The 27,763-nt window shown below is 34.5% G+C and overlaps 2 protein-coding genes across 6 annotated transcripts in view; one reads left to right on the top strand and one right to left on the bottom strand.

Moving 5' to 3' along the window:
- The window catches only part of LOC148948903 (zinc finger Ran-binding domain-containing protein 2-like), a 44,115-nt gene extending 16,371 nt beyond the window's left edge, over positions 1-27,744 (top strand). For 4 of the 5 annotated variants that reach the window (XM_089094821.1, XM_089094823.1, XM_089094825.1 and 1 more), the window contains 5 exons: positions 897-1,005; positions 2,886-3,045; positions 10,672-10,803; positions 22,461-22,657; positions 27,605-27,744. In XM_089094821.1, coding sequence (XP_088950947.1) covers positions 897-1,005; positions 2,886-3,045; positions 10,672-10,803; positions 22,461-22,657; positions 27,605-27,647 — 641 coding nt within the window. In that variant the 3' untranslated portion in view covers positions 27,648-27,744. The remainder of the gene's footprint in view (positions 1-896; positions 1,006-2,885; positions 3,046-10,671; positions 10,804-22,460; positions 22,658-27,604) is intronic. The other variant, XM_089094822.1, reaches the window with a different exon arrangement.
- LOC148948904 (uncharacterized) lies at positions 13,112-27,590 on the bottom strand. The gene is made up of 3 exons (XM_089094826.1): positions 26,782-27,590; positions 16,616-16,679; positions 13,112-13,656 (listed from the first exon to the last, which is right to left on the bottom strand). Exons 1-2 carry the CDS (start codon positions 27,068-27,070, stop codon positions 16,633-16,635), a joined length of 336 nt encoding a protein of 111 aa, XP_088950952.1. The 5' UTR covers positions 27,071-27,590; the 3' UTR covers positions 13,112-13,656; positions 16,616-16,632.
- Positions 27,745-27,763: the final 19 nt, after the last annotated feature.

Below are 27,763 nucleotides of genomic sequence, written 5' to 3'. Positions count from 1 at the left end.
CCGGTATCATATCAGAATCAGGACTAGAGGTGGAATTGGCACTCAGACTTGGAAAAAATTATGGCATCATTCTGTTACTAAATGGAGAGATACCGTCATAGACAAAGACAGTCTTGCCATTTTGTTCTGCAAAATTAATTTCGTGGCCCTAATAGGGTCTGGTTAGAATTAGATAGAAGTTCTGAAATAGCTAATCAATTTAGACATGACAAAAAGTTTTAAATGTTTGTCTCATGACTTTGGCAACAGGGTGTCATGTGGTGGCATATATTTGCTGGGGCATTTAAGTAGTGTCCATTCTAGATGAATGTATTTTCAGTTAAAAAATATATAAAGAAAGTTTACAATTAATTTGCTGCTGAAGAAGTTAACATATAATAGCCGACGAACTCTATTGATAAGGAAGAAAGATAAAAAAAAGAGGACAAAACTCTTCAAAAAAACCTCTTCATTAGAATGTTCATGAAAAAACCTCTTGGTTAGAAATATCAGAATTCTCTTGACTTTTAATCTGTATTTCTGAGGGTCCACTCTGGGAAGAGATGGGTGTTTTTGAGTACTGTCATGTCAGTCAAGGTTCAAATCAATTGACCACCTGTATTTGTTCCCGTGCGCAGGTGTTTATAGTATCTTACTCCCATAATTAAATCAAATTTTATTTCATTTGTTTTATTTTTGGCTGATAAGTACGGATCCAGTCTGATCCGTCCATAGAACTGTGTCTCTTAAGAATGGGGCCACTTCGTCATAACGACATAATGCATCGAACTTATGGGAAAATACGTGATTAAGCTTGAGATTTCCTGGGGACTGGCCATACACCCCTCAAGTATGTTTTAAGTCTAATATGTCGATTTAATTGCCAACATTCTATAAAGATAATTTTGATCTTTCAGAAAAGAAAGTTGGCAATGGAAATTCTAAAAGTCTTGGCGTTGAAATTGGATCCCAAGCAGCTGAAAAAAGCAAAGGTCTGTTCAGTGCTGAAGACTGGCAATGCGCCAAGTAAGTTTAATTTATTGCTATTGCAGCTTGAACTTATATCTTAACTATTTAGTTTGTTGCAAGATATTTCAAACTAATATACTTACGTTTATTTAGTTTAATTGAATTATTTTAGATTATGTGCTGAATAAACTAACTAATTTTTTTTACTTGCAGGTTTAGGTCTCTTATTGAATGTTCAAAGTATTCCTTATGAGCTTATACTTATTGTATTTGTCTGATAAAAATTGTTAATAATACCAATAAGTGTTATTTTGCAATTTTGTTTTACCTGTTGTCTATTTTTTTGTTTGAGTTATCCGAGGCTATTAATTCAGTGTTTTTTTTTCATCACATATATTTTTTTTTAATCAGAATAATAGACCTGGTTTTTATTTATTTATTTTTTTTTGGTTACTGGTTTTATGATGAAGCCGTTTAATTTGGTGAGAAATAATCACCAAGTGACGTCAGCCAAATGGCTGGTCTGGCTGGCTGACGTTCTGGCTGGAATGTCTGATTGAAACAAAAATTCACTGAAATCTTACTTTGGTTTTTTACAAACATGTGTTTGGTACAATGCATGATTTTGAATTATAAAGAGTTGAAAGTGATAAAAACAATATTAAAAACTTAAAAAGAAATTTTGGAGGTGGCAAACGCCATCGAAATGCTTATCAAAACTCTTATCAAAAAAATATGTGTTTAAAATCGACCAATCATTCATTTTATGTTAGCCCATACATGATGGCCTTGTGGATAACTTCACACTTTTTTGTTTTGAGCCTTTGACATGAAGTCCTTGTTTTGTTTAAAACAACTTTTTGGTAAATTATACTTTGTTTCATTGCAAACCCTCTTCTTTCAAAATAGTTTCCAATGTCAAGCTCAGGATTTATTTGGTCACTGCTACAACCTCAGCATTGGCTAATGAGCTAAAGTTGGAGGTTCAGTCGTAATAATTATGTTCAGAAGATCGTTATTGTGACTTTTTCCTGGTCAATCTCAATAATCTATAGTTTTAATCCCAAAATTGGAGAATACTCCGCTGTTTTTTCAACGTTTTCACATTTGTCCTAACTTTAGCAACACTTGGTTTTAGGCTGTCAACTGAACAGGCCGGAAAATCATTACAGGCTGCAAACAGTTAACAACTAGCCTCAGTGCATATCGAAACTCTTATCAAACAAATATGTGTTCAAAATCGACCAATAATTTATTTCCTCTTCACCCCGCGATCAACAGAGCTTATTCCGATTAGTTATAATTAATTGCACTAAATTATTGAGTAAGCGTAATTACTGTGCTCTATTACTGGTTCAAACGTTCCTTACAAAAAAAAAATAAAAAAAAATAATTTTAATAAAAAACAATCTTGTAAACTCAGAGAATCTTTGAAACTAACCGACAATATTGTTAGCTTATACTGATATATAAATATTCCAAAAATTTTCTATCTGTAAGAGGACATATCGCAGCTTGTTAATAAGCATATAATTAATGCATATACTTAATTAGTATATAAATAAGCATATAATTAATTGCAATAGGTTTTTCAATAAGTGCTTTTGGACATAATCTAATAATTGTAATTGAAATATTGACTGTAAAAAATTATGTTAATAAATTGCAATAAGCCTGTGGAACGTGGGATAAATTTCAGTCGTGATTGACTCTGAATGACCCAATTTTTTCTTGTTACAACGATTGTCAATTCTAGCTGAATCGAAAAAACTATGCTCTTGTAAAATAAAAAGTACCAAATAGTCCAAAATATTTTATTTGTTAAAAAAATGGTTTTAAAACGAATTAAAAAAAAAAATCTTGAAAATACCTTTTAAGAATTTGCATTTATTTATTATTACTTCATTTGTTGCATTTTTACTTTACTTTGCTCTTAGATGTGGTAATGTAAATTGGGCAAGAAGGAGCACATGCAATCTGTGTAATGCTCCAAAAGTTGCAGAAGTTGAAGAAAGAACTGGCTACGGAGGTGGTTTCAATGAAAGAGAAGGCATTGAGTATAAAGAAAGACAAGCCTCTGATGATGAGTATGATGAAGTAAGCTCCCGAATCTCTAATCAAATTTTTGATTGCGTTTCGATATAGCATGGACAATTAGCCTAAATGCGTCTTTTTCAAGAATTAATTAAAAAAAACTTTTTCCACAAAATAAGTTTTTAAAAAACAAGTAAAGAACTCCATTAAACAAAAAATGAGCAAAAATAAAAATCAAATAATCTACCAAGCGTGAAACTACCACAAATCAGCATCAATAAACAAATGAAACCCCAAAAAACAGAAATTACAATAAATAACCGACTCAAACTCAAAACGAGCAGAAATTAACATAAGTTGGGTTCAAAACAATTTATTTTATTTTTTTTATATTTTTTTTTCTACAATCATTTTCGACTATTTAAAAAGGCATCAACTATTTCTATTTTCAATCGAATGAGCCCTTTTCGAAGTTCCTATGACAACTCCTTTGATACGAAGTGCCCTGGTCTAAACAACAACAACAAAATAATACATTATACCCACATCGATCTTTACTATAAAAATGTCAAGCCCTCCAATTACTATTGTCTATTAAAAATAATACTGCTCCTTCTGGCATCCAATCGAAAGTGCCTATTCTGAGTTTCTACTACAATGCTTTCTATAAACGCCTTAGGCTATATGCCCCCGGGGCATAAATTAGAACCCTTACCCTAAGGGCTGTTAGGGTGGTTGTCATCCTCTAAGACCTAATTTCCAGAACTTTCAACTACGTTAAACAAAATAGCTATCTCAAATTTTGATTGGATGCGTTTTTGGAAATGACGGACGTGAGATGGGTGTTAGTCGCTCTCCAATCACTTTCAACTATTAAAAAAGGCACTAGCCCTTTCAGTTTCCAATCAAATGAGCCTTTTTAAAGTTTCTACGACAAGGCTTTCAGTAAAACCTTATATGCTCCCAGGGTATAACTTACAACCCTTGCCCTGAGGGGGGGGGCTGTCACACTCAAAGACCTAATTTCCAGAACTTTCTACTACGTTGAACAAAATGGCTATCTCAAAATATTTATTGGATGTGTTTGGGGAATGGTGGTCGTGAGAGGGGGGGGGATAGTTACCCGCCAATCACTTTCGAAAATTAAAAAGGGCATTAGCCCTGTCAATTTCCAATTGAATGAGCCCCCTTTGAAGTTTTTATGACAACTCTATCTATAAAACCTTAGATGCCCCCAGGGCATAACTTACAACCTCTGCCCTGGGGGCTCCGGGGGGTTTGTCATCCTTAAATACATAATTTCCAGAACTTTCAACTACGTTGAACTAAATGGCTATCTCTAAACTTTGATTTAAGGTTTTTGGGGGAAATGGTGGGCGTGAGAGGGGGGCTAATTACTCAAGCCCTTTTTGAAATTTCTACAAGAACTTTCTGTATAAACCTTATATGTCCCCAGGGCATAACTTAACACCCTTGCACTGAGGGCTCTGGGGGGGGGGGTATCATCCTAAAAGACCGAATTTCCAGAACTTTCAACTATGTTGAACAAAATGGATACCTTAAAATTTTGATTGGATGTGTCTACAACATCGCTTTCTATAAAAACCTTATATGCCCCAGGACATAACTTACAACCCTTGCCCTGAGGGCTGTGGGGGAAGGGGTTGTCATCCTTAAAGACCTAATTTCCAAAAATTTTAACTACATTGAATAAAATGGCTATCTAAAAATTTTGATTTTTAGACAACCAGGGCATAACTTACCACCCTTGCACTGAGGGCTCTGGGGGGGGGTATCATCCTAAAAGACCTAATTTCCAGAACTTTCAAATACGTTGAACAAAATGGATATCTCAAAATGTTGATTGAATGTTTTTGGAAAAAGAGAGGGCGTGAGAGGGGGGTTAGTTGTCCTTCAATCACTTTTGACTATTAAAAAGGGCACTAGCCCTTTCAATTTCCTGTTGAATGAGCCCTTTTTGAAGTTTCTACAACATCGCTTTCTATAAAAAAAACCTTATATGCCACAGTACATAAATTACAACCCTTGCCCGGAGGGCTGTGGGGGGAAGGGGTTGTCATCCTTAAAGACTTAATTTCCAAAAATTTTAACTATGTTGAATTAAATGGCTATCTAAAAATTTTGATTGTATTTGTTTGGGGAAAAGGTGGGCGTGAGAGGGGGTTTAGTTGCCCTCAAGTCACTTTCGACTATTAAAAAGGACACCAGACCTTTGAATTTCCAATCGAATGAGCCCTTTTTCAAGTTTCTACGACAAAGATTTCAGTAAAAACCTTATATGTCCCAGGGCATAACTTATAACCCTTGCCCTGAAAACTGTGGGCGGATTGTCCTGCTCAAAGGTATAATTTTCTGAACTTTAAACTGCGTGGAACAAAATGGCTATCTAAAAATTTTTATTGGATGTGTTTGGGGAGACGGTGGGTGTGTAAGGAGTGTTAGTTGCCTTCGAATCTCTTTTAACTAATAAAAAGGGCACTAGCCATTTCATTTTCCAATCGAATGAGCCCTTTTTGAAGTTTCTACGACAACGCGCTCTATAAAAATCTTATATGTCCCCAGGGCATAACTTACAACCCTTGCCCTGAGGGATGTGGGAGGGGGGGTGTCATCCTCAAAGACATAATTTCCAGAACTTTCAACTACGTTGAAAAAAGGAGTGTCTAAAAATTTTGATTGGATGTATTTGGTGAAAAGGGGGACGTGAGAGGGTTGTTAGTTGCCCTCCAATCACTTTCGACTATTAAAAAGGGCACTAGCCTTTTTTTCCAATCGAATGAACCTTTTTTGAAGTTTCTACTACAACGCTTTCTATAAAAACCTTACAACCCTTGCCCTGAGGGCTGTCGGGGAGTGTCCTCCTCAAAAACATAATTTCTATCGGGAAATCATATACGTTGAAAAAAAAGGCTATTTCTAAATTTTAATTGGATGTGTTGCGGGAAGTGTTGGGCGTGGAAAAGGTGTTAGTTGCCTTCCAATCACTTTCGACTCTTAAAAAGGGCACAAGCCACTCCAATTCCGATTGAATGAGCCCTTTTCGAAGTTTCTACGACAATTTCTTCGATACGAAGTGCCCTGGTCTAAAGGGAAAAATAATAAATAAACAATACATTATGCCAACATCGTTCTTTGCTTAGGTAGCGCGATTGCGCTACCTATGATAAGAAGGGGAAGTAGCGTTGATAAACCTGGTTTAAAGTTTGAAGTTATGTTGAAACCTTTTAGAAAGTATATCCCTGATATTTTTATTGTCTCTACATTTGCAACTAATAGTAAATTGCCTTGTAAGATAAAACTTTTGATCTGTGGCACTAATTCACAAAAATTAGGTGGAGGGGAAGCTTTTTTTTGTATGAAAAAGGAGTACTTTTAAAAGTCTAGAGGTCGTTTTTTTTCGTTTTTTTTTCAATGAAATTAAAATACTATAATTTCAAAGTCTTGGGAGGGGGATAATTTAAATTTAAAAAAAAACAAATGAGAATCTTTCTCTCGAGTATACTTCTGTCCGAGGGGAGGGGTAACGTATGTGTATATTTTTAAAATATTCTTCCTTTTTCAACAAAAGGGTTGAAATCTCCCAAACATTGCGAAGTGTTGGATTTTTATTTCTTTCGCTCTTTTACAGGGGGAGGGGAGCAAAGACCCGGAATGACAACCTCAGCTCGAAGGCACCAAGGATTAATTATATATTCCTCAAAACCTTAAAACTAAGTTTGTACATGTCTGCTCTTCTAATTCTAAAAAGCGTGTATTATTATTATATACATAATATTATATATTATTATATACAATAATAATATGTATTATTACATAATATTATGTATATTATTATATACATAAATATAATGTAAATTATGTACATAATACATAAGTATATACATAATAATATTATTATTATCACATGTTATGATATATAACATATTATTATATACATATATACATATAAGGAGGAACAAAATAAGTTAGTTCCTCCTTGTTTTCTCAACATGTCTACTCTTCTAATTCTAAAAAGCGTGTATCATTATTATATATAATAAATAATAACCACATGAAACCACTGATTTAATTTCTTAGGACTCAATAAAATTAAGGTCTATTTACGTTGCAAAAATCTAAATTTTACAGGAAAGCAAAAAGCTTTTTTAATTTCTTTTTTTGGGTCATAATGAACCTCGTAATTGGAACAAAACAGTGTTGACATTCTTTTTCTTGATGTCATAACTCTAAAGGCTAAATGTGCTGGAAAAGAAAAACATATATCAGAAAAGCAGGATGCTAAAACCTCGTGTTGATACTTTTGTTACGGAAATCTGTGATTTATAGAATTTGATAGCAACTGATCTTACGCTACTGAAACTAGGCGCATAGGCGCCCATAAGGGGGGGGCTAGACCCTCCCCCTAAAATTCAGCTTATGTGCCCATGGCAACAATAAATTTCTGACAATAAATTTCCCTTTTTGCTCAAGATGGGGAGCTGTAATCCTCCTAAATGGAGATTTTGGCTATGATGTTCCAATGGTGTGGTTTTTATTTCGATTTGACACCATTTTCGAGGCGTTTAGGCTATTTTTTTGAAATTCGCACACATTTGTTTTCGAAACTGCGGACCCTTGATCTGCATGAAAAAAAGTTTTTTTTTAAACTTTATATTATTTTAATTAATATTAATTAATATATTATATTATATAATATATTATATTAATTAATATATATATATATATATATATATATATATATATATATATATATATATATATATATATATATATATATATATATATATATATATATATATATATATATATATATATATATATATATATATATATATATATATATATATATATATATATATATATATATATATATATATATATATATATATATATATATATATATATATATATATATATATATATATATATATATATATATATATATATACTCGTTTATTAAGTGAAGTACATTGTTGCATATAAGTTTATTACAGATCTGTCTTTCTATTTATTTATTAAATAAAATATTTACAATATATAACAAAATAATACTTTTCTGGGCTGCCGAAGAGCCTGACTCAAGACTGTCCAAATGGGGGATTCCAGTACCCTTTCTAAAACAAATATACCCTCATCCAAAATTAATTTCAATCCAAATTTTACTTATCGACCCATCCACTTCTCAACCTAACAGTAGAGTTATCCAATTACCTAATTACCTACAATATAAACCACCAAATACTAATCTTTCATCATCCTCCACCCCATCCCTCACAAAAACTATATTTATAGATTTATATATATGTATATATACAAAATCGTGCTTTCATATATTTTGCTAGCAAAATAGCTTTATATGTTAATACAAAAATACGTACAAGTCAGAATTTTGACAACCGTCAAGTATCTGTAACCTGAACAGTTTCTAGTATTGGAGGAGCTTTTTAAATAAGCTGTAATTTCTCCGTAATCTCTCAGAACTTGAATAATACGTGTGTTTTTACCCAAAACTTTTTCGACACAAGACCCTTTGAGCGTACTTTGGCTGTTTTATCCAAGCTCCGGCATCAGATATTTCCCGCCTAAGATTGGTCAGAAGTAATTGACCTTTCGCGGGGGAGGGGGGAAGATAAAGTAGTGGAGTCTAAGATCATAATTTTTTTTATCTTAATTTTCTGTGTTGGAGTTGTACGCGCTTATGCTCTTACATTTAATTTTTGCTAAGGACCTTGTACTTGGATTGTACTATACAAGCATGGGTATTGGGATTCTTGATATTATTATTTTCAAGTGCCTCTACCTTTATAAATAAAGCTGCTTAACTCGAAAAATGTTATTTTGTCGAACATGGACAAATTTTTTGGTTTGGCAAAAAGTCCGCGGACATATTTACACTAGATTTTAAACAGAAAGAGCTCAACGAATGTACACAGATTGGATTTCTGGATATAAATGGATATATAATAGATCCTTCAGTGAAAGAGCATGTATAGTTAAAATCGGCTTGCCTATCACAGTTCGTGGTAATGAACTGTAAGTAAGGAGCGACCCATCTCAATAGTAACCGAAACTCTAAAAAACGGAATTTTGATACCAATAGATACATCAGAAGAATCAGATTTTTATGCTCATTTCAAATATATAAGTTTCATCAAGTTTAGTCTTACCCATCAAAAGCTACGCGAAAATTTGCCTTATATCGTGAGAGGGCTCATTCGAACGGAAATTAAAAGTTCTAGTGCCCTTTTTAAGTCACCAAAAAAAATTCGAGGGCAACTTGGCCCCCTCTTTCGCTCAGTTTTGCCCCCAAATCCTCCAATAAAAATTTTTAAATAGCCATTTTGTTCATGATAGTAAAAAATCTAAATAAAATGTTTCTGATGATAACTTATTCCCCCACAGTTTCCGGGGGAAGGGCTGCAAGTTATAAACTTTGCCCATTGTTTACATATAGTTTTGGTTTTTGGGAAGTGTACAGGTTTTTTTCAGGATGAATTTAATCTAGTGGGGGGGTTGGAGTAAGGGTTACGGGGGAGGGTCTTTCCATGGAGGATATTTACTTGGGGGAAGGAACATTTTTATGAAGGGGGCACGAGATTTCCTAGCATTATTTAAAAAACGGTTAGAAATTAAATTAAAAAAAAACAAGTTTTTTTTTCAACTGAAAATAAGGAGCAACATTAAAACTAAAAACGAACAGAAATTATTGCGTATATGAGAGGGCTCGCCCCCTAGTCAATACCTTGCTCTTTACGCTGAAGTTGTTTAGTACTTTCAAAAGAGCTATCTATTCTAATTTACCGACCTGTGTAATTTAGACGTTTGTTGTTAGAACAAAATTGAATCTTTTAATTAAAGGGCGAAATATTGAGTAGGCACCAAACTCCCTAATATACCTATTGAAAATATACGAATTCAGAAATTCGTCATGTAGGTTATTTCGTAAGTTGCGTCAGAACAAAATTTCGAGAAAGCCAATTAGCCAAAAAAAAAAGGAAAATCAATATGCGAATTCCGTTTTAATTATTGATGTACGGTGAGCCAAAATAAAAGCTGCATTAATTCAAAAACGTTCAGAAATTAACTAAAAAAAAACAAGTTTTTTTAACTGAAAGTAAGGAGCGACACTAAAACTTAAAACGAACAGAAATTATTCTGTATATGAAAGGGGCTGCTGCCCCCTCCTCGACGCCTCGTTCTGTACGCTAAAGTTTGACTCTGTCTCACAACTTTATTTTGTAAAGCAATAAAAATCTTTAGCTTAAAGAGCGAGGCGCTGAGGAGGGGACAGCCCCTTTCATATACGGAATAATTTCTGTTCGTTTTAAGTTTTAATATCGCTCCTTACTTGCAGTTAAAAAAAAACTTGTTTTTTTAGTTAATATACATATATAGCCAAACCTTACAACTGATGTCCTTTTTCCACCCTCTCTGCTCGAAATTCTCGAATTTATTTCTTTATTTTTTTTTATTTCTTTCGTTTTATTCTTTCAATTTATTGCTTTATTTTCTTAATCTCGAATTTCTTACATTTTTCTGTTTGCTTCGCATGTTTCATTTTCAAATTTGCATCCCCGAATAAAACTCACTCACACCTGTCATTCCTATTGGTGCATATTCATCAGAGAAATTTTACAATGCGTAATTGGGCCTATTTTCACTTTTCAGTTTGGGCGCAAGAAAAAGAAGTATCGTAATCGAAGTTCTGAAAGTGGAAACGAATCACGGGATGAAAGAAGAAGTTCTACCAGTAATAAGTATCAAGTGGGCAATGAAGATTCGGATGATGATGATGATGACGTAATATTTTCGAAAAATATTTAATCTATCCTCCTTGCTCTAGGGTTATATATTACCTGATATTACTAGAATATAGTGCTCTATATTTGTGTACTAATATAGACTGTATCTATTATAGACAAATTTACAAGTAATTACGGCTTGTTGGGTGCCTGCCAATACTTTATATTGCTAGACTCCTTATATTACTAAACTCTTAATTATTACTAGACTGCCAACACATTATTTTAATAGACTCGAAGTGTCCGTAAAATGCCGTTAGGAAAGCCAAATCTATACTGGACTTTTCGTCAATGGCAATTAAAAAAAGAAGAAAGAAAGCAAAAAAATAGCGTTTCGACCACAAAATACCGTTTTCTTGTATTTTGCTTCGATTTATGAAGGATGGTGCTGTGGCTGCCATCCTTATAGAAAGGCCTTTCTTTGAAAAACCTTATAGGAAATCCTTCATTGCTGCCAATGTATATAGAAATAAGAAGTATTTTTGCATTGTCAACAAAAGGCAGCCAAAATTTCAATAAATAACAGCGGAAAATATAACTGTTTCAGAAAGTAGGAGCAGTTATTTGCCTCAGTAATTAATTTGTAGAAAACACGCCACTATCTAGCCAATTTCCTATTCCAGCATGGCTCGTGAAGACCAAAAGCATATCAGAGCCGAGCTATATATATGTATTTGTTTTGTGTATATACACAAATAGTATGTGTTTCCATTGACTAGGTTTTTTTACTATTCACGTATGTTATGTGAAGGGAGATCGGGGAGGCCAATTACCCTCCCCTGAGTTTTGAAATACAATAAAAAAACCTATTGTTTAAGCTTTGGTCAATTCGATACAGTCTGTCAACATAATGGAAAACTGTCATGTTGTACCATTTAAGCCGAATTGGTAGTACTTCTTGGCATAAAATTAGGAATTCTCAGTATAGATTTTCCGATTTTGTGTGAAGAAAATCCATTTAGGTGAAAACTTTGCTCTCTATTGTGGAGATAATTTTGAAACAAACCAAAGTTGCACCTATCTGTCCATGAAATTCACATTTCCGTGGCAATATTTCGCTGTATGCAGCGTAGGGAGCGCTAAGTGAAGAATGGAATAAGGGAGGGGGCCATTACCCCCCAGTTTCTCTTCAGTTTGAAAGAAATACCGCTCCCGCTTATAGATTCTGAATTTTTTTTTGTGAATCTAAAAACAAAAAATCGTTTGCTCCACCTGCATGTTAGTGAATTGGGGCCCGTGATAGAGCGTCGAATGCCATAACCAGATCAACAAATAAACTAGCTGCCAAATTATTCATATCGAGAGCTTTGCTTACAATCTAAGTTACAAGATGCAGTTTTCTATGGTTCTATTTCTTCTAGTTTTTTTCTATCCTTCATGAAACCAAAGTGAGTTGAAAGTAACGACTTATTGCACTTTCAGATGATCATAAATTCTATCTTGTATACCCAAATTCGTAATATGACGAGCAAAACAAGAATATGTCAAAAATGTCCAAGATCATTCTTATTAACACACTGAAAAATAGGAGTATTCCTACTCATATAGGTATGATAAATAGGAGTGATTGGTACTTTCCCATTATATGGGTACTTCTAAAAAGTCAAGTTTGGTTAATGCTAATAATATAAGACAAAGTAGGATGAAAATATAATAGTTAAGAAACAAATTTGGGCTATATATTTGCACATTAGGGGGGGGGGGTAAAGCAGTGAATATATTCAATATGTAACCTAATCTAACCTAGGTACCTTTTCTCCCCCTAAACTCCCAAAAACTACAGTTTAAATATCGTAAACCCATTGAATACCACGCACAGAATTGAGTTACTGTATAGCGGTGTCTTGAATTAACCCATCAAAAACGGGTTTTCGTGACTGGTTTCCTTTTAACTGCCCATATAATGGGAAAGACCGAGTGATTTTAAAACAATCGAGAAATCTAGCAAATTTAAAATATGCGATAATAATTTAATCGTTGTTTTCAACACAAGAAGATTAAGTGAATTGCTTCATCTTAAAAAGAATTTTTCCCTATCTCCATATTCCCTAGCACTGTAGAGAGATATGAACGGTAGGATCTTTTCCTATCTCAACTATTAGACAAAGCCGGACCACGATACTGCTCCTCCGGAGAACATATAAACAAATAGAAACATAAGTGACATTAGATTTTTTTCATGGGGAGGCACGCATGTGGCATCGGTATTCACACCCTGGAGAACAGGAATAGAAATAAGAGGAATTGAGCGTCTAGGGGGTAAGGAAGAATGCAATACATTGAAGAGATAAAAAAGAAAAATAATTGGTATGGCTGTAATAATGCAAAAGATAAAGATAACATTGGTTTGAGAATGGAAAGAAAAACAAAGAATGAATTTATAAGGATAATCAAGGTAAAAATAAGTTTTATTTGAACAATGCCATAACGTGATGACATTTGATTAGGAAATTTGGCGCTTCGCATTGATATTTCAGTTCCATAGTTTTATCAATTTTTTCTCAAAGGGAAACCATGTGGTCAGCATGAATGCAGACTGACAGCTAAACTAAATCAAGTCACTTTCTTTTTCTTAGGAATATTTTTTTAGAAAGTGAAGCTAATTATGTCAAGACAGCTAAAATGAGAAGTGAATGTAAAGAATAAAAAAAAGAAAACCAACTTCTCCCTTCTCCGAAAAAGAAAAATACTAGAAACGCGCATGACTAAAATCGTTTATTTTGGCATCTGCAAAAGTCTTTTGCTATGTCATATTAAAGCTTAATAATTAAGCTACTGCAAATTGTGGGAGCAAGGCCATTAGTGGACCTAATGAGGGGCCACACCGCCTATCTCTGGCTCCAAACATGCCCTAGACAAAAAAAAAGTTTGATTAGCAACTGACAATAAACTTGGTAACTATAATGATTAAATAATTTTAAATAATCTAAACACAGTTCTGAAACATTCCAAGTTTTATACCAAATTTGCACGTAACCCAAAACTGGAAAGATAATGAACGAAATAGTGAGGGTTGAATTGATGAGTCATAAAAAATGCTTTCTGATGGGAAGTTTTACTTAATTTGCAAGTTCGTGGCAGAATATTTGCGACAATAATAACAACAAGGATTACTTTTTATTCTTCTTGTAATACAAATACAATTCTTTTGATGTCCTTCAATTTTCTTAAAACTCACTAAAACTTTCACAAAAAAGGTCTTAACCGACGTTTGGTATTTTCTTGGATAGGGCTATTCCACTAGTTATTAGAAGAAAAACAAAGGTCCTACATCAAATTGCGAAGGACGTTTTTATAGCCCCAAAGAGAGTATAAAAGAGGGAAAATTTAAGATAACATTTTTCCTTACCAGGAAGAAAATAGTTTTAACGCTCCATGGCGTAATATAGATTGATCAGGTGGGCAGCTTCACTTACCTTGGTAGTATTATTATTAAAGATGGTGGGAGCAGTGAGGATGTTAAATATAGAATTGCCAAGGCTCAGGGTGTTTTTTCACAGTTAAAAAAAAGTCTGGAAGAAAAGGAATATAAGTCTGCAAACCAAGATTAGAAAATTAGAAGCTACAGTGATGACAGTGGTCAAATATGGCTCTGAAGCATGGACGCTCTGAAGCATGGACGCTCCTAGATGTTTTCCAGAGAAATTGCTTAAGGATTGTTCTGGGTACCCGGCTGACTGACCGTATTTCAAACAATAGGCTATACGAAAAATGTGGCTCAATACCGCTCTCTAGGGCTATAATGAAAGAAAGGTTGCGGTGGTTAGGGCATGTTGTGCAGATGAAGGATGATAGATTGTCGAAGATTATTCTTTTCGGCCAACCGTCTAGGGCTAAACGGAAAGCATGTCGTCCCCGTCTGGAGTGGGAGGAGGTCATAAAGAAAGATTTTAAGGAAATGAGAACTTTGTGGGCGGGTGTAAAAAGGGAAGCTTTGAATAGATTGGGGTGGAGGAGGAGCGTGCGTAGCTCTGTTGACCTCAGTCAGCTGGGTAATGCGGTGAGTTGTTAGTAGTAGTAGTAGTTAAACTATTAGGTTGCTCCTTTGGGGTAAAACATTTTTCGGCAAATTTCAAATAGTCCCGCCATTTCGTGGATCCTTCTCCCACTATTTATGGAATTCTGGCTATTTCCCTGCTGCAGTGTTGATCAGAAGTTAACACTGGAGATTTCCGTATTTGCTAAAATCCTGGATACGTCAATCAGTCAAGTCATACCTGTGAGATGGGACAGTAGCGAACCACTTCGATGGCTTACCCCCTCTGTTTCTGCTTTCGCAATCATAAATAATACAAGTTCGCACCATTGTCCAAAGTTAGTCTAACAACTACTAAGAATGCAATGGGTAGCTTAAACAAAAGAAAATAGGAGGAGCTTTTATACGCGCCGAGACTGTAGTAGACGGATATCTTTCAGGATGAACCTACTGTATAAATTTCTCTACAATGAACTTGAGTGACGGTTTTCAAAAACATTCAGATATCGATCGATTTCCCCGTAACAGACCCGTTGGAGGATAATCGTCTCACTTTTCTTTTTTTGTCGAGGGGGAGCTATGGATTTAAAATAATGCGTTTTTTGTAACCAAGTCCTTAATAGAATAAATAAAATAAAAAAGTAATCACGGCAAGATAGATTATAGTAATAGTAACATAAGTATTCTGTGGTAATACATTACCTGGAGAAACAGATCCACTAATGATATCGCTCTTTTAATTACCTTCTACGATTTTGATGGGTGACTGCTCATTTCTTTACATTATTCCAAAAATATTGTTTTTTCACGTTTCCTAAAAGCTTATTAAGGACATTCTGATAACTTGTATAAATTGTCAAATAAATTGTATCATTTTTGTTATTTAAAGCGTTTTTATAAAGTTGACAAATCTTACCCATTTTATTGATTGTGACCGACTTGTCATGCACATCTTATTTATTATCGAAACCAAAGAATTAGTTTAGAACTTGTATTTGTATCATCATAAAGATCATTTAAATTATTCCAATCAAAATATCAATTAAAAACTTTCATGTTTTTGTTTGTTTAAACATAGGGACCCGAAACATAAATTTTGTCAAAATTCTGAAATAGTTAGTTCCAGGCTTTAGTCACAGCTCCTAGATCTGAAAATTTTAGATTCAATTTTTTTTTGTCGATAATGACGATGTAATAGCTAACAGTACAAAAAAGATCTTAAGGTATAGAGAGCTGTAGAAGATATCTAGATGCAATAGAATACAAATCGTGACTACTGTAAAATCATGAATCATAATAAGAGTTGTGAATCAATAGGTAATTTCTCAAGCTGTCAATATCCATGAAAATTTGCATAGAGCCAGTGGAGCCTATATAAGGATATATTCATCCCTCGGTTTCCGTTTAAACTGAAGAATAAGTGGTTCAAATAATGTTTTTTATGTACATAATGTTTTTACAAATAAGGTTTTTTGAGCTTTCCATGTCCATGAAAGTTGGTGTACAGCCAGGAGGTATCAAATACAATTTTCAGCCATAAAGTATCAACCTGTCAAAAATAATTTAACATTCATCCATCGGTTTCAGTTTAAACTAAAGAATAAGCGTTTCAAATAATGTTGTTTTATGTACATAACGTTTTTACGAATAAAATTTTTTGAGCTTTCCATGTCCATGAAAGTTGGTGTACAGCCAGAAGGTATCAAATACAATTTTACAGCCAGAAGTAATCAACCTATCAAATACAATTTTACATTCATCCATCGGTTTCAGTTTAAACTAAAGAATAAGTGGTTCAAATAGAGTTTTGATGTAAAACTAGGTTATTTCTTACCTTATCTTAGATATTACTTAAGGTACAGGCTCCATTTTCTCTGTGCTGTCTGATAAGGTGATTCCTGTGATAAAAAACGTTCTCTAAAATATTTCTGAGTTTGGGGGTTCATTGAGAAATCTTTCTCTCCTCATCCAAGTAATTTTCAGTGTTTGATACGCCCTTTAATTTTGGGGGATGATAATTTTACTTTTCGTATTGTTTCTTTTTAACGTGCCTTTATTATTAGAAAAATTATGTTGTATTGAATATTGCACTTTTTCCAACTACACGATAATTCACCGTTAATTCTCGGGTAAGATGGCGTTTGCAACATCTTTAATAAAAATAATAATAATTTGTTTAAACCCTCTATAACAAAAAAAATATATTATTCTGAAAAGAGGAGTAAAGGGGGGAGAGAAAGAAAAAGGAAAAATAACACAAAACACACAGACTGGAAAATACAAAACTAGAGAAATGCGACAAATGAAAAAAGAAAAATTAGGACAAACATAATCATAAAAAGATTAAGGAATATTGCAAACAATACAACACACTATAAAATATAAATATCTTTATTAGAAGGGTATGAAGAGTGATGGACCTAGTTGATTAGTAATATTATTGGAAAGTAAGGAACTTTAATATTTCTATAGGAAGGAAACGGTTATGAACACCTTACATTTTATAAAGTACATTAAAAATACTAAATACTAATGAGATTTTGCTGCTCCTATACCATGGAGGTAATCGCAAAAAGAACTTAGTAAATTTAAGATATACTGATTTCTCGACTGGAGAAAAAGGACCACACAGGGGTCAAAAAGAAAATATGTGGGCCAAAAAATGCGTCATGAAGATTTCCTAGTGTACGTCGGTCGAACTGACCTCTGACTCGGGCAAGTGCTCCATATGTCTTTCTAATTTTTTCTTTGAATCTATGGATTATGAGGTGTTTTGTATCACAAAGAGTTTTGCCATAAGGAAGGCCATGATATACCAAAGAATTTTCTTCTGGAACTACAGTTCCGTCTATATTCATAGAGGACCTATAATCCGTCGGTTAATACCAAAAATAGTACAATGGTTAACCCTATGGAATTTAAACTCCTTGAAATTGAGATCACAGCTTCCTGCAACCCAGATAGATTCTCAACTAGTAATAGGTCATCAGCGTATAAAATGTGACTGATATCAAGGCCATCTAGAGTGACCAAAGGATGCAAAATAGTGGTAGCCGAGCGAAGAGCTACATTGAAAATTATAGGACATATCACTGACCGCTGTTTCACCCCTCTCCTAATGGGTATCTTGCTCAAAATTAAACGGCCAACTCCGATTCTAATGGTAGTATTCTGGTACCATGACCAAAGAGACTTGCAAATCAACGGATGGTACAATCCTATTATCCGGGCCTCTCGGGTTAATCACTATAGACTAGGCAATGATAAAACCCGTTTTTGACGTCTTAACTATTATAGAGCAGTCAATGATAGCAAGGTTTTCATTGCGTATACGATATTTAACTGTGGTTTTTGGGGGTTTAGTGGGAGAGGTCCCCTAGGTTTGGTTAGGCTAGGCATTTAAAATATGTTATGCTTTTACCACCCACACTCCCCTAATGTGCAAATATATAGCCCAAATTTGTTTTTAAACTATTATATATTCATCCTATTTTATTTTATTTCATTAGCATTAACCAAATGTGACTTTTTAGAGAGGTCCGGATAATGGGATAGTACCGAACGGATTCACCCCAGATTTCAAGAGAGATAAAATGGATTCGGAGTGCAATATTAGAGTCAAATGCTCCAGATATATGGAGCGCACAAACGAATAATTATTTCTTGGAGTACTCAAACTGACGAAGAATTGAAAGAAGTGTTACAAGACCATTCTGAACACTAAGACCTCTGCGGAACCCGAACTGATTGTCCTCCATATTTGCTCTACCATAAACCAGGTCAAAAATAATTTTTTCTAAAAGCTTCCCAAGAGTCGAAAAAACTGTAATAGGCCTATAAGAAGAGCAAACCGAAGGGTCTTTACCTCGTTTTGGAATACAAGAAGTTAGGCCCTCACAAAATGACTTTGATACATAATTCTGAGACAAAGCAGCTTGAAATAATTAAGAAAGATGTAAGAAAAGCTTGGGAGAGCCATGCTTCGAATGTTCAGACATGATCCCATCAAGACCCACAGACTTACCAGATTTCTGAAGTCGTACCCGGTTTTCAAGAAGGTGAAACTGTAATAAAATTCCTATGGGGATTTAAATCACGAAAATGTGTTAATAGTTTTGATTTAAAGATGGTGTCTGAAGGAGGAGGATCAGTTGCAAAAAACTTTTGAAAAATGTTTGATCCAATCCTCAATTAGAATAACATCTGGAGAAGAAGTTGGAAAGGATGTCAATTTAGACATGTAGTGCCATAAATGTGAAGGGGTATTACTGATATTAGATGATAGCTCAGTGATTTGATGCTTCTTCCACGAATGGACAAGCTTATCCATTTGGTATTTGAGTCACTTTTTATAGAAGTCCCAATCAACGCTAAGGAAAAGGTAATAATAGGCGAAGTATATCGTTCTCCAAGTGGGTCTATAACTCAATTTATGGAAACATTAGAAGATGTTCTTGGAAAAGTTTTTGCTGAAAAATCCGAAGTTGCATTGATGGGCGACTTTAACCTTGACCTTGTGGAACCGTCATCTAGACAGGCTTCTGATCTTTTGTCTTTACTAATTTCATATAGATTAGCTCCTTGTATAAACATACCGACAAGGATTTCTAACCAGACAGCAACATTAATTGACAACATTTTTTCAGCACTACACTCTATTAATAACGAAGTACTGCTTTCTGATACTTACGACCATTTGCCAGTTGCAGCCTTGTTTCCAATCCTCTGAACTCCACAAACATTAGTCCCCCAGGATACACTGAGATTCTGTTGTTCACCAGTGGAGCTGGATAGACTGAAAGAAGATCTGAGTACATCTTCATTGGACTTTTCATTACCAGGAAATATAAATTTGCGCAATTATAACGATATATTTGGCCAGTTTTATGACACTGTTAAGGAAAAATTCTCTGCTTATTGTCTAAAAGCTCCTTTAAGGAATCCTCGATCAAAAAGATCAACATCCATAGCTCCCTGGCTAACATCGGGAGTCCTCAAGTCAATAAATAGGAAGCAGAACCTTTGAAAAGAGTACAAAAACAGACCAAGTGATGCTAAATTAGAAGCATTTAGGTTATACCGTAATATGCTGAAATCAATTATTCGGAGAGCTAAAACAGTATTTTACAAAGAGATTTGATGATTGCGGTAAATATAAAGAAGACATTGGACGTGATTAAGGAAGTTAGTTGGCCATCCAGAAAACTAGAAGGTCTTACTATATCTGTTATGGTATAAGATCAACTTATTAGAGAAAAAGGCCAAGTAAGACATCATTTGAACAAATTCTTTGGGGAGATAGGGAAATCAACTACTAATAGCGTCCCTAACTGCTCGGTGTCACAGACTTGGAAGCAGTTCCTAGGCCCCCCATGCTTGAAATCAATGGTTCTGGAGGACGTTACGGTGCAGGAAATTACAAATATTGTTTTGTCTTTAAAGAATTCTTCAACGGGTTTTGACAAAATTTCTGCTAAAGTAATCAAACATATCCTTCCATCGATTATCACCCCATTTTGCCATTTGATTAATAGGTCATTTCAACTAGGAGTATTTCTTCAACGTCTTAAATTGTCGCGTGTGATAGCTCTCTTTAAAGGAGGGGACCGTGAGGATCCTGGGAACTATAGGCCGATCTCTCTTTTGTCAGTGTTCTCTAAGATATTTAAAAGGCCAATGCTAAAACGTCTGGTGAGATTTCTTGAAGCAAAATTTTTTTTCCATCAACATCAGTTTGGGTTTCGCGCAAAGTATCCTACAGAACATGCTTGTAATAAACTTCTCCAGTTTATACGACAATCTTTAGATTCTAATCTTATTCCTGTAGCCATTTTTCTTGACGTAAAGAAAGCTTTTTACAGACTTACACACAGGATCCTCATTGGTAAACTTTCTCATCATGGTGTGCGTGGGGAAGCATTGTCTTGGTTCTAATCATGCCTCACTGACAGATCTATTGCTAAGGACGATACAGAAATGGAAGTTCCAATTGAATACGGAGTACCCTAAGGTTTTATTCTAGGGACAGTCCTCTTCCTGATATATGTGAAGGACCTCTACGGACTTATTAACCCCCCAATTACCAATGTTTGCTGTGGCTTGTGTCACAAATGTCACTCTCAGACTATGTCGGTGTCCACATCTGATAGTCGAGAAGAACTGGTAGCATTTGCAGACGACACCACTCTAGGTGCTGCAGCTCCGGATGAGTCATCCCTTATTCTAAAGCTTCAAGCAATGACTGAGAAGATAGTCAATTGGTTTGACATAAACCAACTAGCTTTAAATGTAAAAAAGTCGTACCTTCTTATTTTTTCCCGTACAGATGTTAGCTGCCCCACAATTACTGAGCTTCCTACACCAAGAGGATCCATAAGTCGTCCCCCGGATTGATATGTGAGATTCCTGGGAGTTCTTTTGGATAAAAATTTATCGTTTAAGTGGCACGTTCAAGTAATAAGCGTGAAAATTCCCCGTGGACTTGGAATCATTCGTAAATTAAAGCGTTTATTTCCTTTTCCTATACTCCGTCTTTTATATTTCTCTCTCGTTTTCCCTTATATATGTTACTGTTCGTCTGTGTGGATGTCTACATTTTCTTCTGTACTTCCCCCTGGTTATCTTCTTCATGAGAAAGTTGTAAGAGTTCTTCAGTCAACTACTAACACTGCTGTTGATCTCCTTAAGATTAGAGATATTTACGTTTTATCTCTATCCTCGTTGGCAAATCAGTGTTTCCACAGAGGGCTCTCATTTTGTTTTTCTATACTACTTAAACTAGTAGGGGAAGAAAATTTAAACGCAGTTCGAAACTGGGAGGATGTGATGATTCCAGCTACTCCCTCGGTTCCTTCAGACTTTGTTCTGGTCGTGACTGTGGGACGTGCTTGGAACTTGGTTCCTGCTGAGATTCGTCAGTCACGAACACTTGGCTCCTTTAAGACACATGAAAAGTTTCTTATTAAAGGTAAATATTAAATAATTTTTAGTTGGTTTATGGTTTTTTTTTTGTTTTTGTTTGTTTTTTGTTTTTTTTTTTTGGGGGGGGGGGTGTTTTTGTTTTTTTGGCGTTGGATCCTCGATGAGGTAGAGAATTTTATTTTTTTATTTATTGTCGGGTGATAGGTGGGTCGCTGTTTCGTGTGGACTGTCGGTGAGTTGACTTCTTTTCCTTATAGATTTATAAGTTAGACATTGTTTAGTATTGTTTATGCCAAGTTTTAATATTAGTCATTTATTCTGTGTCGTTTCCCAAATAACGGGCCATAGAGCCCTTTGGGATACTGTTTTTGTTATTGTTATTTATGGAAATAAATGGAACTTGAACTTACGGAATTTAATCTTTGCATACTTTTTAAGATGGAAAAGGACCCCAGACCGTGGCTTATCAGCCTCAATCCACACATTATGGCAAAAACAGTGACGTTCTTTTGCCTCTTTAAGGCCTGGATACGTAGACCCACCTATTTTCCTGGTACCCCTCCTTATGCTTTCAAGAGGAACGGAAGCAGTGGCTGTGATTTTTAGACGTGAACTCTCTGGGCCAAATAAAGCTCAAGGTCTAGGCGATCAGGTGAAGGACAAGTAGTTTTTGTGTCATTGTTTCGCTTTATCTACTAAAACATATTTTTTAATTTGTATTTGTAGTGTTCCTCAGTTTTATTTTCATAAAATTGTAGGAGGAGGGAGATTTGTCGAAGTATGACTTGAGTGGTTGGGATGAAGAAGAATCCGAAGAAACTGCCAATAACCCGAATGATGCATCCATTGCTCAGAAGGACTATGATAAATATCAAAGAGGGACTCGATATGGGGCTGCAAACGAAGATAGATATTATTCGAAAGGATCTCGCTCCAGGAGTCGTTCAAGGTCACGGTGAGTAGCTTTACTTTATGAGAAAGCATAGTAAAGAAAAAGTATATCCATGTCACTTTTCTTCTGTCATAAAAGAAAACGTTCCACATAACTTCAAAATAACATCCCTTATAATAATCTAGTTCCCGATTTTCATGGGGATTTAAAAAAATTATGTTTACCGCGTTCACAAGAGTTTTGAACCGGTATAAACACCCACGCGATTTAGTTCTTATATTTTGTAACGTGGGTTTTTGTTTAGCTTTGAAGGTTCAGTACGAATACTTGTAGGCTTTGAGGCGTCTTTTGATGCTGCAAAATTCATGCGACGGGTAACATATTTGTTGTGTTTCAATCAGGAAAGTCAGTGAAATATATTTGCAATAGACGAGTTTTCGATGCAGTAAAAAAGTTTTTTTTTATAGGCAACGTATCTATTGTGTTCCATTTAGATATTTAATAATTTTTTTGTTTGTATAAGACGCGTTTTTCGATGCCGCAAAATTGTTTTGAAGGGTAACATATTCATTGTGTTTCATTCAGGAATATCAGTAGAATAACTTATTTGCAAAGCCGTGTTTTTCGATACAACAAAAACTGTATGATGGGTAACATATTTGTTGTGTTTCAATCAGGAAAGTTAGTTTTTTGGGTAATATCTAATGTGTTTCAGTCAGGAATTTCAGTTAAATATTTCTTTTTTTTTGCAAAGGACGCTTTTTTACAAACAGCAAAATTTGTTTGACGGGTAACGTATTTTTTTGTGTTTTAGTTCAGAATGGTAGTTAAATGAACATATTTTATTGCGCAAAAGACGCGTTTTTGGATATAGCAAAAATATTTGACGGATATTCTTTGTGTTTCATTCAGGAATATCAGTTAAATAATTTTTCTTTTTTGCAAAAGCCGCGTTTTTCGTTACAAAAAAATTGTATGACGGGTAACATATTTGTTGTATTTCATTCAGGAATGTCAGTTAAATTACAATGTTTTTTTTTCAAAAGACTCGTTTTCCGATGCAGTAAAAATTTGTTTAACGGGTAACATATTTATGAAATTTTGAAATTTTATGAAATTTTGATATATGCCTACCCTTAGGACAACCTGACCCCAGGTTCTTGGGTCGGTAGTGAGTAAAATGTATTGTCCTTGTGTGTGTTAATAAATTACTATTACTACTACTTCACGAATGTCAGGTAAACAGTCCTATTTATTGCAAAAGACTTCTTTTTCGATGCAGCACAAATTTGTTTAGCAGGTGACATATTTGTTGTGCTCCATTTAGGAATGTCAGTTAAATATTTTTTTTTTGCAAAAGCCGCGTTTTCCGATAAGAAAAAAAATGTATGACGGGTAACATATTTGTTGTATTTCATTCAGAAATGTCAATTAAACAAAAATGCTTGTTTTTTTCAAAAGACTCGTTTTCCGATGCCGTAAAAATTTGTTTGATGGGTAGCATATTTATTATGTTTCATTCACGAATATTCGGTAAGTAATCATATTTATTGTAAAAGACTTCTTTATTGTGTTTCATTCAGTCAAATAAATGTTTTGTGCCACTAGACCGCAACTGACAGGCTATAAAAACAAGATAAATGAGAACATGAATATTCGGTCAAGTTACGGGAAGCTTGTCTCTGAAATTTAGCTTGAACAGGGATATTCTTGCAAAACTACGCAGCGGTTGCTCTCCCTCACCTACTTTATGCATCTCCGCTATGGGACTGGTTCATGCAAAGTGACAGACTAAAACTCCGGTCTGTATACTGTAAATACTACGTTTTTGCTTCGATACCCGCTCTACGAGAGAAACACATTCGTTCTAAGATCTCAAAATATGGCAGACCTAATTGTCGTTGTACCGTCTACTGGAACAAGTGCAGAAAAAAAGGCGTTGGAAACATTGCTCGAGTTTTTGCCTCTACATCTGATCTACGAGTAAAAATGAAGGAGTGACTACTTAATTTTGTTCTTTGATGCTGAGTGTTCTGGTTTTTCCTTTTTTTTTCTATTACTCCGCTTTTCTCTTTTTTTTTATATGAGCGGGCAAATATAAAATTATTATTATAATTGATTTCCCCAAGCCAATATTTGATTACCGTATAAAATTCAACCGAAAAGCAAAGATAACTTTTATATAGTTCACAGATGATTTAAAAGAAAAACTGGGTCACATTTTTTCCCCTTTCCCTCTTTATTACGTTGATCAGGTCCATTTTATATTTATACAGTTTATGAGACATGATTAATGTTACGCTTTCATTGTTTATTTTGAATTCAAGAAAATCACAAAAGGAACTTTATTTACAAAGATGATCTTTTCTGAACGAAAACTTGGCTAATATTGAAACTTTAAAGCGACGTTCAGATGCGTATCTAGTTAGACTAGCTTTCCAGAATTGTGTCTATACCGACATCTATATCCTGGTAATTTCATTCACATGTTAACTTCGGTGCTTGGCTGCAACAGTTTGCAGCTAATCACCCAATTCTAGAGTCTATAATTCTGTGGATTTTGAAATTCTACCAATCAGAAAGCCTCTTTTCTCTATATTTATCATCGGTGCTTAAGAGTGGCATCCATCTATATGTCTGGCTGAACTTCCATGCTTAAGCATGTGGTTTACTAGACAAACATGTATAGGCATAGACGTCTTGGTTGACTTGCATGTGAAAACTGCTTTAAAGCATCACTTAATTCTATCGGGATATTTTTTTTATATATTAGCAATGAATTTAATTCTATCTGGAAATTGAATAAGCCTTCTATTTCAAGTAATATTAATTTTTGGGATAAAAAAAAATTCCTGAAAAAAAAACATCATAAATATCTTTGATATATATCTTAAAAGAACAAAACTTGAATAAAATCTGAAATTGGTACAAACAACATAATTTCATTAAGATCTTATGTGACTGAAATTCATAATTTAATTTGATTTCGCAGCTATCTTGGAGTGATAAATCGTAGGATTTACATGCAAGACCAAAGATTCACGAATCTTCAAGATTCATTTAATTAAAACAGCTTTCATAATTTTGGCTTAGGCCGGAACTAAATTACGCTATTATTTTTACAACATCAATAAATGACGAGGTAAATAAATCACGAACAATTAAATGTACTGACAAAAAAAAGAACAAAAGAGTCCGTCAAACGATGGGTACGTCATCTCAATTGTTCGATTTTATTCCTACTTCGGGTAAACAGACGCTTTCAATAAAGAGTAACAATGAACTATTCTTCTGAATCTTGACGTGTCAATACTTGAACATAAGTTCATATCTGTGCTCACGGATAGAAGACATTTTAGCGACTTGACAGCAGATTCATAAGACACACAATTTGCACCGAGTACGATTTTTGTAACACATTTCTGCACAGTTCGGGCTTTCAGAACAACATAAATATATTTAATAATATGCATATTTCCCCCCCCCCCCCTTTGGTACAACGGTCAGTTTCATTGTGTATTGATAGATAATTTGAAAGAGGCAAAATACTATGCGTTCATTGTTTGTTTTGAATTTAAGAGAATCGGAGGGTATAGTGGCTAATTAGACCCCTCTGGATTCGTGTATTTGTAGTTATTTTTATTTATTATTTAGGGAACGATTCTAGCCTTTCCCTCGTTTTCTATGAGCAACAGTAAATGCAGTTTACACTGTACATAACTTAGAACAAGAATGGTGATGATTACAATAATAAAACGAAAGGTAATTTTTATTAAAATTCCAGGAAAATGTGGAACGAATCATGATTTGGAGGGAGGAGGAATTGAAGGCGTCTTCTGAGACTGTGCGTTTTCCTATCAAGTTTCTTTTTTAGTAATTCCTGGTATAAATCAATTTTTTTTTGTGTTTTTTTTGCTATGGTGTAAGAAAAGTAAACCTTAAAAAACCACCCCCTCACACTCTAGCACTGGCAAAATAGTTTGATTTGCTTTTGTTCAAGACAATAAAAACAGCTACGGATTTACCAAACAGGATATTATTAGTTGTAAGCTAATTGGACAGATTTTATTGTTCACGAAGTCTTTTGGAAACGAAGATGGGAATACAAAAACAAAACCTTGCATTATTTTTCTTTATTTCGAGACTTGTGCCAATTCTGCCAAATATAGGTTAGATGATCAACATACTTGACTTAGGTCTCCTGCCGGGCGCCGCTCGGCGTAGAGTGACGTTTGCATCCTCCATCCGCTTTGGACCATGGCAAGCGTTTGTGCTTTCGCTTGGTCTGATGTTTGCCATCGCCAGGAACTCGAACAGGCTGTCTGACAATCGTTTTTTCGGTAGGCCGCGAGGTCGCTTCCAACCGGCTTTCATAGGGTCGTCTCTCTCCGACAAACTTCTTGCTTTTGCGGATGACAGTACTCTTGGCACAGCCGGTACAGCTGAGTTTGTCTTTGCGGGTAGATGCAGGGGCATTTGAAGCAGATCTCCAAACCATCATAAAGTACTTGTGAGCTGCAGTAGGAAAACTTGGAAAATTCACTGTTTGTGAAGCCTCAATACCGAAAATTCGTATTAAAAAAAACAAAACATTAAACGCTAGTGTTGTTTCTTTATTTGTTAAAGATACGTACACAAATATAGATGTTGCAAATGATTGTTCTTTGGTAAAATTTTATATAATTTTGGATAGTTTTAGTGTTCCTGAAGCCTTGCAAACAAAACTATTCAAATTTATCTATTTTCTGTAGCGACAGATACGAATATATACAAGATGCAGATGTTTATTCTTTAATACATTTTATAATTTGAGCAATTTTTATTATATACTTTGAGCATTTTACTGTTCTCTAAGCCTTCCAAAATAATTGGAAAAAAAACTTAACACAGGATTCATTTTTTTCTTTGTTAGAGATCTGTAGATGATATAGAATGAATTTTAACAGGGTTTTGACAATGTTGTAACAAAACTTGTTATAGCAAAAAAATAATAGCTATTTTATTTTTCAGAGACAGATACCAAGATAAAGATGATAGATACAGACGTCGATAATGCAAATCACCGCTGACTTCTACTTTTTCTATTGTCAATTGGTTTTCTAACGTGATACCTCACATACAAATAGAACTTAGGCCTACACATGCTTCTTGTCACTTGTGTTAGTTGGT

Source organism: Artemia sp. Qi Xiang Cuo, chromosome 9 (genome assembly GCF_049724085.1).
Source record: "Artemia sp. Qi Xiang Cuo chromosome 9, ASM4972408v1, whole genome shotgun sequence".
Lineage (NCBI taxonomy): Eukaryota > Metazoa > Arthropoda > Branchiopoda > Anostraca > Artemiidae > Artemia > Artemia sp. Qi Xiang Cuo.
The sequence above is the reverse complement of the archived record's forward strand: the minus strand, read 5'-3'. Positions and strand labels throughout refer to the sequence as shown.

What these genes read in the sequence shown, in the direction of transcription:
- LOC148948904 (XM_089094826.1), bottom strand. Translation starts at nt 27,070, where the DNA reads ATGCCCCTGCATCTACCCGCAAAGACAAACTCAGCTGTACCGGCTGTG. An exon ending in CGGCAGGAGACCTAAGTCAA is followed by an intron (nt 16,680 to 26,781) that starts GTATGTTGATCA and finishes TTTTTATCACAG; the next exon opens with GAATCACCTTATCAGACAGC.